This window comes from Camponotus vicinus, unplaced genomic scaffold, assembly GCF_025532165.1.
Source record: "Camponotus vicinus isolate PSW18456_S1 unplaced genomic scaffold, iyCamVici1.0 SCAF_7, whole genome shotgun sequence".
Taxonomy (NCBI): Eukaryota; Metazoa; Arthropoda; class Insecta; order Hymenoptera; family Formicidae; genus Camponotus; species Camponotus vicinus.
The window spans coordinates 15,735,813-15,752,497 of record NW_028141979.1 but is presented as its reverse complement, the minus strand read 5'-3'; the positions used below and the strand labels follow the sequence as shown (position 1 = coordinate 15,752,497).

At 28.6% G+C, this 16,685-nt stretch overlaps 1 protein-coding gene across 1 annotated transcript; it reads right to left on the bottom strand.

The window, feature by feature from the left end:
- Positions 1–1,666: 1,666 nt before the first annotated feature.
- Fancd2 (Fanconi anemia complementation group D2) lies at positions 1,667–11,455 on the bottom strand. The gene is made up of 17 exons (XM_083105530.1): positions 11,333–11,455; positions 10,243–11,238; positions 9,895–10,168; positions 8,644–9,003; positions 8,168–8,525; positions 7,647–8,080; positions 7,480–7,571; positions 7,106–7,280; positions 6,586–6,843; positions 6,131–6,464; positions 4,313–4,628; positions 3,996–4,202; positions 3,595–3,892; positions 3,219–3,436; positions 2,471–2,679; positions 2,197–2,362; positions 1,667–2,000 (listed from the first exon to the last, which is right to left on the bottom strand). Exons 2-16 carry the CDS (start codon positions 11,168–11,170, stop codon positions 2,213–2,215), a joined length of 4,611 nt encoding a protein of 1,536 aa, XP_082961656.1. The 5' UTR covers positions 11,171–11,238; positions 11,333–11,455; the 3' UTR covers positions 1,667–2,000; positions 2,197–2,212.
- Positions 11,456–16,685: the final 5,230 nt, after the last annotated feature.

Sequence of the window (16,685 nt, the reverse complement as noted above, 5' to 3'; positions counted from 1 at the left end):
GTTTAAGAAAGATAGGAAAAAATGCCTTTAAAAAAACATCTATTAGTTTTTTATTAAATGTTTCTTAAATATTTATCTCAATAATATACATACAATTATTTTATATACATTCGACACCAGAATATTTTAATACGTGCAAATGAACTATTTTCTATTTATCCATTCAATTGAGAAAAATCTGTTTAATATTCTGAAACTCAATGAGGGATCCAGATTATTAAACAAATTATTTGTTTAATAATCTAGATCCCTCATTAGGATTCAGAATATTAAATAAACTAAGTCAGTTTATAAGAAATTAAACTGACACAAGACAAGAAATATAATTACTACATTAGTCCTTTGTAGACCTTATATCCACTTTAGATGAATTCGAATACGAGTTAGTTAAATTTGGTGTCGTCGCGTAGCGGCAAGTAAAGAAACACATGTTATACATTTTCGCTATGTTAAAATGTTGCTGCAACATTGCCAAAGTAATATTACAAAATAATGTCTCTGCATTACTTTTGCAACATTATACGGTAGTGAGCAATGTTGTAACGTTGCAGCAATGTTGATGCAAGCTTCTGTGCTGTATGGGTGCAAGTGCGATATATAATTCTAATACAACATAATTCTAATACTACATAAAAAAATATATTAGAATATGTGAAATAACTTTAAATAGTTAACATATTCAAACAATATAAATCTATGTATTTTACCCATAGACTTATAGAAATAGGCCCGTATTCAGAACGCGCTTATAAAGATGTTAGTGCGTTGTTATCCAATAGAAGTATCTGTTTTATGTAAAACCATCTGTTTTACATAAAACAGATACTTCTATTGGATAACAACGCACTAACATCTTTATAAGCGCGTTCTGAATACGGGCCCTAGACTGCGCAAAAGACTCTTAAACATTAGAAAGAGAGAGCGATAGCGATCGGATCTCTTTCTCTCTCGCACCATTGAAGGAGAGGGGATATCATGGCTGGAGGAGAATGAACAGAAAAGCTACGAAATGCGCTTTTCTGTTCATATACGGTAACTATAAACCTAACCATGCAATCTTCGCGTAGTACATACATTTCGAATAACACGGTACTTGAAACTTGTGAAACTGATAACTTGAAAAGTACTGAACGAAATTGAGCTTTAATATTCTATCATTTTGAAAACGTCTTGACATCAGTTACAATAATACATAATAACAAATATAATTTACATTAAAAAAAATTAAGTTGACCTTAATCTGACCTTGACAACGCCATCCATGTCAAATATATACTGACATTGAATGCGCCTTCTTAAACCTTATAAACTTTTTTTTTCTAAAATGAATCGTTTATGAAATGTTCGACCATTTCCACACTTTTGGCACACTCTGTATAATAATAAAAGTAAAAAAATAGGATATATTTAAATCTATATCCAAATATATCCAAATATATTCAATTCTATCAAGAATATGTATCACAAATGTGTGCTACAGATTATAAGATATTCTTAATAAAAATTATTATTTATTACTATTTATATTTTATATAATTTATTTTATTATTATTATTTATTATTTGTTTCACTACTTTCAATGACATTTTTTCATTTCAACATTTTTGTTTTCAATCGTTAATATAACAAAAGAAAATAACAATATTATTTGTTACAAAATATTGTCTTATTTATTGAAATAATTATGGAAAACATATATAAACCATTCCTATAATATTTTACAAATTATTAAAACTTGTTATTTTAGATTTTGTAATATAATGAATAAGTGTATTGTTTCATATGTAAATAAAATATATGTACTTCATTTTTTTAAATAGTTTCTTAGTGGCTATCTTATAATAACATGTGAATATATAATATTAACATAGTTGTAATAATCTTAATATAATCCTAATAAGTTTAATAGAATATTAATTTTAAATGAATATTTATTATTAATCTATCTTTTATTAATTCTTTATATTAAGATTTTGTGAATTTTTATTTCCATTGTTGACCTAAAAATATCACAAATTTTAAATTTTAGTAATTTTTCTAAATTTTTGTATAAAATGTAATAGCAAAAAATTAATAAATTTTTATCTAAAATACATCATTAGTACACAAATTTTTACAAATATTTTTCACAATATTACATTATATTATATACAATATTATATGTATTATGGAAATTTACTTTATTCTCTAACTTACCCATTGTGTAAAAAAATTATAAATCATCGATGTCATTGTCATTATCTTCAATCTCTGTTTCTTCTATTGGATCATCTAAGTCAGAATCTAAAATTTCAGATGATGCATTTATTAATTCATCAGAAGCTGCATTAATTTCTGATAAAGTGGTTTCTTCTGACGATGTCTAAAAATGTAATAAATTAATGCTTCATTAAAATTTTTACTTATTTTTCTCTTTCAGTTTATAAACATAATAAAACTTCGCAGAGTTTAAAGTAATTTAGACAAAAACCTGTGAAAAAATTTCGCGACCCTCTAAATTCTTATTAACAAGATTTCCCATCCAAAAAGCTGCTGCACTATCATTAAGAACTAACATTCCTTTCACACTATAAATTAATTTCTCCAATATAGATTTTGCTGCAGGCACATATTTAGTCAATGGTAAGTTCTTTTTTTCTGTGCAGTCACAACATATAGCATGTAAATATCGTGTACCACCTAAAAGTAACATTATATAAATTAAAAAAGAATATTTAGTCAATGGTAAGTTCTTTTTTTCTGTGCAGTCACAACATATAGCATGTAAATATCGTGTACCACCTAAAAGTAACATTATATAAATTAAAAAAGAATATTTTTTATTGTTAATTATATATAATATTGTTAATTATATATACATAGTTAATAATTCATAATTCTAATTTTACGAATAAATTTTGACGATTTTGATATTGATTTATCTGAAGTAAAATTACTTTTTATTTATAATTTAAATTAACCAAAAAAACAGAATGCTTTCTCCTATTAATAGGATCATAAAAAGATATATTTTAATTTTAAGTAACTTACAAATAAAATTAAATAAATGTATAACTTAGTTATAAATAAAATTATAATAAATGATGATCTTCTATGTGCTTTATTAAAAAATTGGCATTTCAAATTCACCAGAGAAGTTATTAAAATTAAGATAATATCTTATGTAATTAAAATATCTGCCATGCATATGTCTCATTCACAAAAAAATTAATCTTTACCTTGCATCATTTTTAGAATACAAGTTACATCATCTGTTTGATACTTTAAATTATGTTCTAATATTGGCATACCAATATTTAAAAATTGTTTTATTACAAGAGGCATGTATCTTAAATATAGTTGTATATTAACATTTGTTTTCAATGTTTTACAAATTTGCACAAGTTTTTGAACATTTGATGCAATACTGTACCATACTTTGATTCTCTTTGGATCTCTAAAAAAAATGTATTTATATTGACAAATTCTTAATGAAAATTGTATTATGTACTAATTTAAATTCGTTAAATACTTATTTTAAAACAAAATATAATGAGCTTCGTTATTCTAGAAAAAAAAGTTATTTCTTAATAAGAATAACATAACTATACTTACGAATTGACTGCTGATAGTGATATATCGATACCTTTATTTAAACCATCAAAGAGTTTTTTGTATAATAAATGAAAAATCTTTCTATTTAGAGAAGGCATTCTTGTTAAAATACTTTGCATATTTTCAAAATTGGAAACTTCGTCTGGTAACCATTCCAAAATTGATGTCACCGTATCTAGTGGCGACGGTTCATTATCTATCCAATTATTTAATAATTGAATAATGGATAATTTATATTGAGAATCAGTATATCTGTCCTCAGGCCATTCCAGACAAAGAAATCCATAAGCTAGTTTTGCTAAAGTTATAAAATATATAGAAAAGAATAGTAGTAATAAAATATATAATAAAGAATTTAAAAAATTCTTGGTATTCAATAAAAAAACTTATGTATTACTTACCATGTTTATTTTTATGCTGTTGAGTATAAGTCTCAGAATGTTTCATTAAAGATTGACACATATTAACAAGAGCGGTAGCTAACGATATTTCCGTAGCAATGTCTGACAATGATTCAAAATATTTGTACGATTCCGTAACAAGTTCCTTACAAGATCGTAATCGTACATTTTCTGCATTAATTTGTCCAGCTAAACTACGTAATCCCTCTAGAAAAAAAATATATATATAATTTATTGATAAAATATAAGTATACAATTTTTATAATAAAATTTTATAATATAAATTTCTTTTCAAACTTTCAGCAAAACTATCGTACCTCTTAGCAATGTATTATATGTTACACTCAAAAATCCTTTCCAATTAAAAATTGTAGCGAGTAGACATAATAATAGTTTTGCTGCTTTTCTAAAATCATAAGTATTATCTTGTCTCAATCTGCCAACAACATCTTCTAATTTTGAGCAAATTTTTGGTAATAGATGTATTAAATCTTTCACAAAAGATTTGGAAGGTTCATTTTCAAATATTGCTAAAAGTTCTCTTACAAGAAAACAAACTTGTTTTATCGATATGCCTTTTGTCTCAGATTGTGATGATTGTGAATTTATTTTAACATCCAAAAGATGGGCTATCTAGAGATATAATAATGACACAGTATTAAGAAACAGTCAATATTTAATGATTTCAGAAATTATACAGAGTGTTTATTTTAAAACTTTCCATCTGTTTATTTCATAATTGACTATTTTTTGCGAAAAATGCCAAAAGATGTCAATTTTGTTTTCAAGGGGAACATTAAATACATTAAATGTAACAAAACTTTTTCATCTCTTTCGTCGGGGTAGTTATCCCTTCAAAAATCTTAAATGGCAATAGGGGTCAAGTAATATACCATTTTAATTCTTAGATCTTTTGATTCTCTATAAAACTTTTTCTTTTCTTTTATTTAAGTGAATATTTTTCGAGAAATCGCAATTGGAAGTTTTAGGTTAAAAATGTTTTATACAAAGATACATTTTAGAGTAGAATTTATTTATTAGTCATTTATTATAATAAATGTTCAAAATGTTCTCCATTGTTTTTTAAACAATAATATAAAGAATTTTCAAATTCTGAACGAACATTTTGAAAAAAATTTATTTCTGTGGGGGCACTTAAAATCCGTTGTTTATGAAACATCAGTGAAAAATGTAAACGATTTGCATCGAATTGTACAAGCATGCAGAGCTTGCTTCCTGTAGAAACTTTCAAAATGTTCGTTCAGAATTTGAGAATCGTTTATATTGTTTACAAAACGATTTGAACATGTTATAATAAATGAGAACATTTTGAATATTTGTTATAATAAATAAATTCTACTCCAACATGTATCTTTGTATGTAAAACATTTTTTACACTCAAACTTCCAAGTGCGATTTCTCGAAAAATATTCACTTAAATAAAAAAAAAAAGAAAAGAGAGTATAGAGAATCAAAAGACATTTAAAATGATATACCACTTGAGCCCTATTACCCATTTAAGATTCTTGAAGAAGTAGTTACTCCCACGAAGCGGATGAAAAAATTTCGTTATATTTAATGTATTTAAATGTCCTCCTCGAAAACAAAATTGATATCTTGGCATTTTTTGCAAAAAATAGTCAATCATGAAATAAACGGGTGGAAAGTTTTAAAATGAACACCCTGTATATAAAATCTTTTTATAAGATTTTCAGATTTTATAAGATTTTTAGATTATATTAATTTTATCAATTTTTAGATTTTTCTAATTTATTAATTATTAATGCTTTAAAAAAATAACATATTCCTCTAACTTTTAAATATAATTAATAATTAAAAATAAATTTTTGCAAATTAATCTTATTCTTTAATTAACTTTTAAATTCTTTAATAATGCAAACTTTATCAACAAGATTTTATGGCAAAATTACAAAGTATGTACAATTGATAGCTATGAAATAAAACTCAATGCAGCAATAAACAAATATAACTTAGAAACATTGTATCTCAGATATAAAAGCGAGAATATATATTTATACGAATTTTTTTTTTTTTCAATTGGATGTCTTTAGAATAACTCCGTTTGTTGAAACATATATTCCATATATAGCTATGCTAAAAGTCATTATTAATACCTTTGCATCAAACTTTCTGAAATATGCTGGATTTTTAGAACATAATATAGAACTTATCTCTCTGGATTCATCTTCTACATTTACAGAAATGTTCAATTTATTTCCTTTCATAGGCTTCTTTCCTTTTTTACTAGTCTTTCTTTCAATTTTGATAAATTGTGGTAGTGGAAAATAATGAAAGTAACATGGTGGAGGTTGATATTTAACGTCGCATAATGTTAATAGCATATTCAATTCACCTTGCAAATATATCAAAGTATCTAAACGTTTTAATACTTGTTCTCGTAATAAAGGATCTGTTTGTGTGACAAAGCCTGTGATTATCTCCCTAAGCCTGTAAAATAATATTCCTTTCACAATTAATTACTTCAGTTAGACTTGACAAAATATTAAAGAGAAATTATGTGCATACTTTTATATTATAGAAAAAAAAGAAATTTAATTTGAATACTCACCAATTAATACCACACATAATAAGATCTAATATTGGAGGTTCTGGTATATCAAAATTTTGTGGCATTAACATTTTACACCCTAAAAGAGCATCTATAGCTTCCAATTCTCCATGCGCGTTAGTCTTCATACAACATGTCTTGAGAAGTTTAAACAATATTGGTGCAATTGGACCATTTCTTTTGTTTCCAAAATTTAGTACATAATTTTCTGGTTCATGTTCTACATTATTTAGTCCAAATTTAGGTACTAAATCTTCACTAATATAAACAAAAATTACATATTACAATATATATTTATATCATCCTGTATGTAAACATTATAAATAAATTTCTCTCTCTGTCTCTCTCTCTCTCTCTCTCTCTCTCTCACACACACACACACACACACAAGCGCGCGCGCGTATGTGTTGCAACTTATGACGTTTAGAATAAATATTTATGAAATTAAATCAATTTTATAGGTTTTTTCTATAATATTTATAAAAAAACATAACACACAAAAATTTAAGATGTCATTTACCTGGATTGTGGTTTATCTGTCATATATGTATTAACAAACTCGTCTTCAATGTAGTTGGTAATTTTGTGAAGAAAATTAACATTAATAGTTTCAGTTTCTGCAATTACTTGTGCCAATTGGTCATAAAACAAAGGTTGTGCTTTAGAACAACTTTTCACACTCTTCATTACTTTATCTATGTATACACACACCCACACAAAAAAATATTCATATTAAATTTCTTTTTAATCTATCACTATTTTATAAAAAAAAATATAATGCATTAAAGAATATTTTAAACTTCATCAAACATAAGTCTCTCGAATTTAACAACTTATTATATACTTTCTTATATATCATACAAGAATTTGAAAGACAAAATAATAAGCACATACTAAATAATTTTATAGCTTTATCACAGCTTTCTGTTTTTCCCGCTAGATGTTTTATTGCCATTACTGCTCCCATGACACCTTTGCATTTTGTACTGAAAATTATTTAAATATTTATATATCTCATATAGTAAAATAAAATATATTATATTAATTCTATACTTGCTTACATTGGTTTGGCGGCGGATAATTGCTTTTGCAACAATATAAATAAGTCATCTCGTAAGGATTCTAAAGTAGCATTGTCAATTAAACATAATTTGTGCAATAAATCACTCAAAGTGCCAATTTCTTCAAGTCCAAAACAATCTATTTTCTCTAATAAAATTCTTAGATGATTGCATTGAGATACTAAACAATCTCTTTCAACTGTATTCTCTGCCATTTTACAAAGTATAGTCATCGCATGTTTTACAGTTTGATCATTATTACCCATAAGTAAAATAATCTTTTCTATAATCTCACGTTGTTTAAACAAGGCCCCTTTCTGACTGAGAAACTGCAATCGGAACCATTCAATTGCAAAATTAATAAACACTTGTTCTTCAGATTTTAGCAATTTACTTGCTAATTGTAATATTGATAATTGTAATATCCGAATGACCTGGAAACAAATATATAAGCATAACAATCCATATATATTTACTAAATAGAGATTTTGCATATATATTTTTATTTAAAAGATACAAACCTCTTTATAATCACTGTAAAGTGTATGAAGCAGACTTATTCTATAAAAACCACAACGGATGTTCTGTTTTAATAAGGCTTCAGCATTTTTTTGTTTTATTGTTCCAGAGAATACAAGAAGTAAAATGATTAAATCTAATGGTTTGGGGTTTTTATTGATATCTTTTATTACCATTATTGCAATATTTATAATATCTTTATCTAATAACATAAACGTCTTTAATGTTTGAATTATTTGTACTTGATGTTTATAACAATCCTCAACTTTATCTCCAACAAGAGGCTGCATTTCTATATTACGTAGTATAAGTAACATTTGTTTAACAGTATTAGAACATGTATAATTATTAAGAAGAAATCTAGAAATTGGAAAAGTTATTATAAGTAAATGTTATATCATATGTAATAACAATTTAGAGATACAAATATATATATATATATATATATATATATATATATATATATATATATACATACCTGATAACAATTGGAATAAATTCTATTTTTATATTTGTTTTTAACAAATGTAATACTTTAATTTTATATTCTTCTAAATATTCTTTATCAAGATTAAAACTAGCAATGCAATTTAAGATTACATTTGTCAATTCACAATTTTCTTCCAACATTTTTGTTAGTATTTCAGCAATATTTCGATGTTGAATATCTGACAAAATATCAGGCAAGAATAAAATGAGTTCATATTGAAACCATAATGGACATGTTTCTAATAATTGCTCTATATTTGTAGTTACTACATCAACGTTGGTTATAGTATCCAAAAAACGAAACTGATGTAACAATGGTATAGCCCAAGGTATTTTCTCTGGAGTATCTCTATAAAAATACACAAAATGTCAAATTCATTAAAATATGATTATTTTTTCAATATTACAATTACATTAAATAAGATGTTTCATATAAAATGTTACAAAACTTTGCTTTTTCCAAAACTGGACATTGCACAAAAAAATGATTTAGATAAGATTTATAGGATTTTGAGAGAGAAAAATGTTGATATAATCTTAAATTTTAACTAAAATCGTTTTGCAGATTAATTTAGTTTTTAATGAAATAATTTTTCTGCAGATTAATTTAGTTTTTAATGAAATAATTTTATATAAATTTTTGCAATATTCGGCACAAAAAATTACAAGAATATAATGATCAAAAAGTGAATACAAGATATTTCACAATTTATGTAAAATTGTCAAAAATTGAAGTATAAAATATTTTATAAACTCAATTCAATTTTTGATTATCCTGTCCTTATAACTTCTTATACTAAATATTGTGAAGAACTATTTATATGAAAAATTAGAGTAGTCCCACTTAAAAAGAATTAGGTTGACTTTTACACGACCTTGAAAAATGTCATTAGTTAAAATTTAAGATTATTAACTTTTTTTGCCTCTCAAACCTATAAATTCTACCTGTGATTTTTAATATATCTAATACCAAAGAAAACATATCTTGTAATACTTCTTGTAGGATGCTTGTATATGAAACAATTCAATTTATATATAATTTACATGTATTTATATAAATAAAAAATTAAAATCAGTGTAATTAGAAAAATTTAATTTTTGATATTGTTCTGATATATATATATATATATATATATATATATATATATATATATATATATATATATATATACACACGATATATATATATATATATATATATATATATATATATATATGATATATATATATATATACTTACACTAAAAGAATAGATTCATTAAGTTTAGATATTAATATATTATATATTTCTGTTTGAATTTCTGTAACTTCTAGTAGTATTCTTGCCAAAGATATCTTATTTAGAATACTAAAACTTTTATTATTAGTAGATAATTCCATATCATTTAACATTTTTTCAAAACTATCTTCATTTCTAATATATTCCTCTATTGAATTAATTATATCTTTTTTCTGATATTGCTTTGAATTTAATAAGTTTCTCATCTTCCATTTAGCAATAGCTGAAGGAGCATCTATATAAAGAAAAAAATTTCAACATTATTTTAATAAAATATAAAAGTTAAATATAAAAGTATTAAAAACTTACTAAGTACATATGTACTATCATTTGATATTGTGATACTACATTTCTGTAAAAAATTAGAAAAAATAGGTGGTATATAGAAATTTTGCTTTTTTGAAAGATATTCTTCATTGTTAATTCTATATTGCTCTGAATTCTTGTTAAGTTTATATTTCTTTAACTTTGTAGGTGAAAGAGATTCTTCACATCTATTCTGTTTCTTTTGGGAAGTAGATTCAGTAATTGATGACTTAGAACCCAAAGAAAATCTTTTTCCAGAAGAATCATTGAGATTAACATCATGGGCATCATGTTCCAAATTTCTATCGAGTATAATTTCATTCCGTTTCTTCTTTATAGCTGTATGCTCATTATATGAAAAGTCAAGATCGCTCTCTGAAGCTTCCTCTGGTGAACAAGCAACTTTACGTTTCCGTCTAACTGAATAATTAACAGTATGTAAGGGCCTATTTATCCCTGACAAATGATCATCATTGTCTTGTTGACTTGTTGCAGATGTGTTTTGTAATATTTGGCTATTAAGCTGTTTTGATATTAATGGTTTAGTCTTCAACAATTTATTGTCAACAATGAAATTTTCCTTTTTCGATACATCTTCCTCAGTTTCACAAAAATTTATTTCTTTATTTTCGACAAAGGATTTAGTTTTTACCACTGACTGTCTATTTAATGATCTTGATGATCCAATATTTGATAATTTTCCATCACAAAATAAATCTACCTTTTCTTGCATTGCAATCTTGGTTGCATGAAAATTTGTTTGTTTATCGTTCATAATAGAACAATTAGAACTAGTTCGCTCTAATGATTGACTGACTGGTTGTAAATTTTTATGCAAGCCTGTATTAAATATTAATTTTCTTTTATCCATATTGGGAGAATTTGTTTCTGTTTCGGAATATAACGTTAGGTATGCTGAAATTGGCCGCATTCAGCAGACTCAACAGTTAGGCAACATTACTAGATTTTCCGATGTAATTCGACGCTGATTGGTCGGACCTGAAAGTAGAAACCAATCATGTTCGATTGCTACTTAGCGGTTGAGTCTGCTGAATGCGGCTATTAAAAACTCTTATTTCTCCCCCTCACTCACACTTTGCTGAAGCGTTTGAATGACCAATCAGGTTAAAAAAATCTTTATTCCTTTTGTCCTGATTGGTCAATCAAATGCTTCAAAGCATCCAGAGCGTCTCCCTGATCGTGGGTGCGGTCAAAGTATCATTGGCCGCATTCAGCGGACTCAACAGTTGGGCAACATTACTAGATTTTCCGATGTAATTCGACGCTGATTGGTCAGATCTGAAAGTAGAAACCAATCATGTTCGATTGTTACTTAGCAGTTGAGTCCACTGAATGCGGCCATTGGCTGCGTTCAGCAGGAAAAGCTGCTTTGCAACTGTTGTAAAATTCGTGAGCCTTTTTTGGTGTATGTTTTTAATTTTGACTGAATCTAAGAGCATACACCAATCAGATTCACGAATTTTACAACAGTTGCAAAGCAGCTTTTCCTGCTGAACGCAGCCATTGCAAATGCTTTGGAACGTTTCGAGTGCGGTCAATCGAGCGCTTCAAAGCATTCTAGCAATAGGTATGACGACCTCAATATAGTTAGCAGACAAATTCAATATTTCGCATTTTCTATTATTGCATTCGTTTGGGAATTTGGGCAAGTTTAGGAAAGCATTTTCATAGTTTAGGAAATAATAGTTTATTTATAATTAATAAAAATAAGTTCGGCGTATAGTTAGCAGAAATAATTTAAAAAAAATTTTTTTTTTTTTAATCAACGTAGAATTATTTGGGAAACACTTCTGTAACGGTCTCATAGTTTGGGAAATAATAATTTCAATGTAATAAATAAATAAAAATTTCACGATCATATAGTTAGCAGACAAATTTGATATTCTCTATTATCTATTAAACCAATCGCTTGGGAATCGTTTGGGCACATTTAGGAATAGATTCTCATAGTTTAGGAAATAATAGTTTATTTATAATTAATTAAAATAAATTGAGCGTATAGTTAGCAGACATAAATATTTAAAAAAAAATTTTTTTTTTTTAATTAACGTGAAATTATTTGGGAAATATGTCTGTAATGTTTTTAACGTTTGGGAAATAATTATTTCATCTGAAAATCGGTAAATATGTCGATGAAAGGAGTCCGCCTCGACCTCCGGGAACACAGCCGGGCAACTTCGACTTTTTTAATTTTTTTTTTTTTTTAATCGTTTGTTGGTTAATTTCTTACGACAAGCATGGAGCTGACACACACACACACACACACACACACACACACACACACACACACACACAGGGAGGGATGCAAGGGGGGCCTTCGGCCCCCCTCCCGCACCCACCCCGTCCCCCTCGCTTCGCGTGAAAAGTTGCAAAATGGAACCTCGCTTCGCGTGGAAAGTTGCACCCTACCGTAGGCACCCCTACTGGCGGGGTGGGTGCAGGAGGGTGCAACTTTCCACGCGAAGCAAGGTTTCACTTTGCAACTTTCCACGCGAAGCGAGGTTCCACTTTGCAACTTTTCACGCGAAGCGAGGGGGACGGGGTGGGTGCGAGAGGGGGGCCGAAGGCCCCCCTTGCACCTCCACCCCGTGTGTGTGTGTGTGTGCTCCATGCCGTGTCGTAAGAAATTAACCAACAAACGATTAAAAAAAAAAAAAATTAAAAAAATCGAAGTTGCCCGGCTAAGTTCCCGGAGGTCGAGGCGGGCTCCTTTCATCGACATATTTACCGATTTTCAGATGAAATAATTATTTCCCAAACGTTAAAAACATTACAGACATATTTCCCAAATAATTTCACGTTAATTAAAAAAAAAAATTTTTTTTTTAAATATTTATGTCTGCTAACTATACGCTCAATTTATTTTAATTAATTATAAATAAACTATTATTTCCTAAACTATGAGAATCTATTCCTAAATGTGTCCAAACGATTCCCAAGCGATTGGTTTAATAGATAATAGAGAATATCAAATTTGTCTGCTAACTATATGATCGTGAAATTTTTATTTATTTATTACATTGAAATTATTATTTCCCAAACTATGGGACCGTTACAGAAGTGTTTCCCAAATAATTCTACGTTGATTAAAAAAAAAAAAAAAATTTTTTTAATTATTTCTGCTAACTATACGCCGAACTTATTTTTATTAATTATAAATAAACTATTATTTCCCAAACTATGAAAATGCTTTCCTAAACTTGCCCAAATGATTCCCAAACGAATGCAATAATAGAAAATGCGAAATATTGAATTTGTCTGCTAACTATATTGAGGTGGTATGACGTCATAAATACGTCATAAGGTGCATCCAGAAGCACAACCGCTCACTAAGCGGCTAAGTAGCACTCGAATGTGATTGGTGAATTCAAAGATAGAAACCAATCATATTCAATTGCTACTTAGCCGCTCAGTGAGCGGCTAATGCGTCGTCTACAATGAGATTTTAAGGAGATTTAAGGCGTAAGATTTAAGAAATTGACCAATTACAGTCGAGTATTCTCTTAATACTTGACTGTGATTGGTCAATTTCTTAAGTCTTACGCCTTAAGTCTCCTTAAAATCTCATTGTAGACGACGCTTAAAGCCGGTTATACAATAGATGTCGTAAGTCGGGTGTCGTAAGAGTTGACCAATCGTATTCGATTATTTTTCTCTAAAATCAACTGTGATTGGTTAACTCTTACGACACCTGACTTACGACAGCTATTGTATAACCGGCTTAATGGCCTTCACACATAAAATTCCATAAGCACGTAAGACGTAAGCGTAAGGAAATCGACCAATCACGGTCGAGTAGTAAGGCAGCCATTAAAATGTAAAGCGTCGTCTACAATGGCCGTAGCATGAGGTTGTAAGGCCGTAGTCGTAAGAAATAGACCAATCACAGTTGATTATTCTCCTGAACTTCAACTGGGAATGGTCAATTTCTTACGACTACGGCCTTACAACCTTATGCTACGGCCATTGTAGACGACGCTTAAGAATTCCGATTTGTTGATTTTCTTACTGCTTACGTCTTACGTGCTTATGGAATTTTATGTGTGAAGGCCATAAAGCACATAACCATAAGCATAAGAAAATTGATTGGTTCATTTTCTTATGCATATATTTGTGAACCAATCAATTTTCTTATGCTTATGGTTATGTGCTCCTGCAATTTTATGTGCTTCCACCTTTTTAGTAGCAACAGTGTTCCGATTAAGGTTTCCGTGCACGCGCATGTGCGGCTCTGCACATGCGCGACTTTTGAAATTATTTATTGTAATCTCACGGTTGCGCAAGCACAGAGCCGCACATGAGCGCGCACGGAATCCCTAATCGGAACACTGAGTAGCAATCGAATGTGATTGGTGAATTCAAACATATAGCTTTATCGACTTGTTGAGTTCAATCCATAGACATATATACTATACCTAGACTGCTAACTTGGACGCCATTAGTGTACCTATATATAGGGTGCGTTCCGAATTACGCATGAAGCGTGTAGACTGCATAGAAAATCCTTCCGATTTAACCAATGCGCGCATTGGTAGCGCTTTAGTAGCGCTGAGAATTCTCTAGATTGTACTAACCGTACTGAATTCTTAGCACCCTTTCAGCGCATTGACTGCCTCTACTTTCGACTTGAGGCAGTTGATGCATTGATGCGTTTATGCGATCTATGCGTTTTATGCGTAAGGGCCATCACGCACAAAATTGCATAGCTGCATATGCATAACATAAGACCATATGGACCAATGAGCATCGAGTATTAAGTCGCCATATTGACTTACATAACATAATACTCGATGCTCATTGATCCATATGGTCTTATGTTATGCATATGCAGCTATGCAATTTCGTGTGTGATGGCCCTAATTCGGAACGCAATAACAGATAACAGATTCTTTGTGACGATGGAAAAACAACAATTATATGAATTTCCAGTTTTAATTGAAGAAACTAATGAAATAATAACTTTGTTTTTAAATAAAAATGATATGGAGAAAGCAAGCCAAGTTAATATTAATATTATTTTACCTTGATTTATTATTTTATTTTATTTATATTTATTATTTATTTATATTTATATTTATTATTATTAATATTTATTTATGTTTATATTTATTATTATTTATTTATATTTATTATTTATTTTTTTATTTTATTTGTATTTATTATTTTATTCTATTTTTATTTATTTTTTTTACTATTTTACCATTTTCAAATCGTATTAGCGCATAGAATGCGCAGACACCGTTCCGAATAATTAAAGCGCTTCATGCGCATTGATAAAACGGAACGATTTCGAAGCGCTGCGCAACAGTGGTCTAGTTTCCACCGAAGCGTTAATTCGCATCTAGTGCGGCGTAGAATCAAATTTAAGGCCCAGTCCCACAACTTACGTGCACAAACCGAAGTTTAACTCGTTAAAGGAGAATTTACATTGCGTTCAATGTCCGACCCACACGGAACAAAAACCTCTAATGGATGTCCACTAGACGTCTATCATGGAGATTCGAAACCTCCATTAGATATCCATGAAACGTTCTGTAAACATCTACTAACATCCACAGTTCCGCATTTCATACCTCCATTCGACATCCATTAGATGTATTCATAGATGTCATATGTACGTTATACGGAGTAATTATAGATATTTTGTGGAGCTCTTATGAATGTCAGATATACGTTATATGGAGTAATTATAAATATTTTGTCGAGCTTTCATGGATATCATATGTACGTTATATGGAGTAACAAATAGATAATGAACGGATCATTTTCGTTTATTGGCCGGACATTTACTTGTCTTATAAAATCCGACTTATAAAATAATACTTTTAAAACGTTAGCTAAGAATTTTAAATAAAAATTAAATTTTTTGCTCTTTAGAGAAATAATATGTAGAAATCTATCATACATCAATAACAGATGTATAGTAGATATCTATGATGGATTTGTAGATGACATCTACTATGGAGGTAATATGGAGTTCTATTAGGGCCCTGGCACACAAAAATACGTAAGCAGTAAAACGTAGTCAGTAAGGAAATCGACCAATCGGAATTCTTATGTTTTCTTACGTTTTAATATGGCTGCTTACTGCTCAATCATGATTGGTCAATTTGCTTACTGACTACGTTTTACTGCTTACGTTTTTTTGTGTGCCATGGCTTTTAGAGACATAGTTGTATGTAGAAACCTGTCATATATCCATAACAGATGTCCAGTAGACATCCATGATGGATTTGTAGATGACATCTACCATGGAGGTAATATGGAGTTCTATTAGAGATATAGTTGTATGTAGAAACCTGTCATATATCTATAACAGATGTCCAATAGACATCCATGATGGATTTGTAGATGACATCTACCATGGAGGTAATATAGATTTCTATTAGAGATATATGTATGTAAAAATCTATCATATATCCATA

Bases quoted from the DNA above. Each gene is read 5' to 3' on its own strand.
- Fancd2 (XM_083105530.1), bottom strand. From the start codon at position 11,170: ATGCGGCCAATTTCAGCATACCTAACGTTATATTCCGAAACAGAAACA. The intron at 7,281-7,479 runs GTATGTGCTTAT...GTGTATACATAG, and splicing joins TAAAGCTATAAAATTATTTA to ATAAAGTAATGAAGAGTGTG. The intron at 3,437-3,594 runs GTAAGTATAGTT...CATTTTTTTTAG, and splicing joins TCACTATCAGCAGTCAATTC to AGATCCAAAGAGAATCAAAG.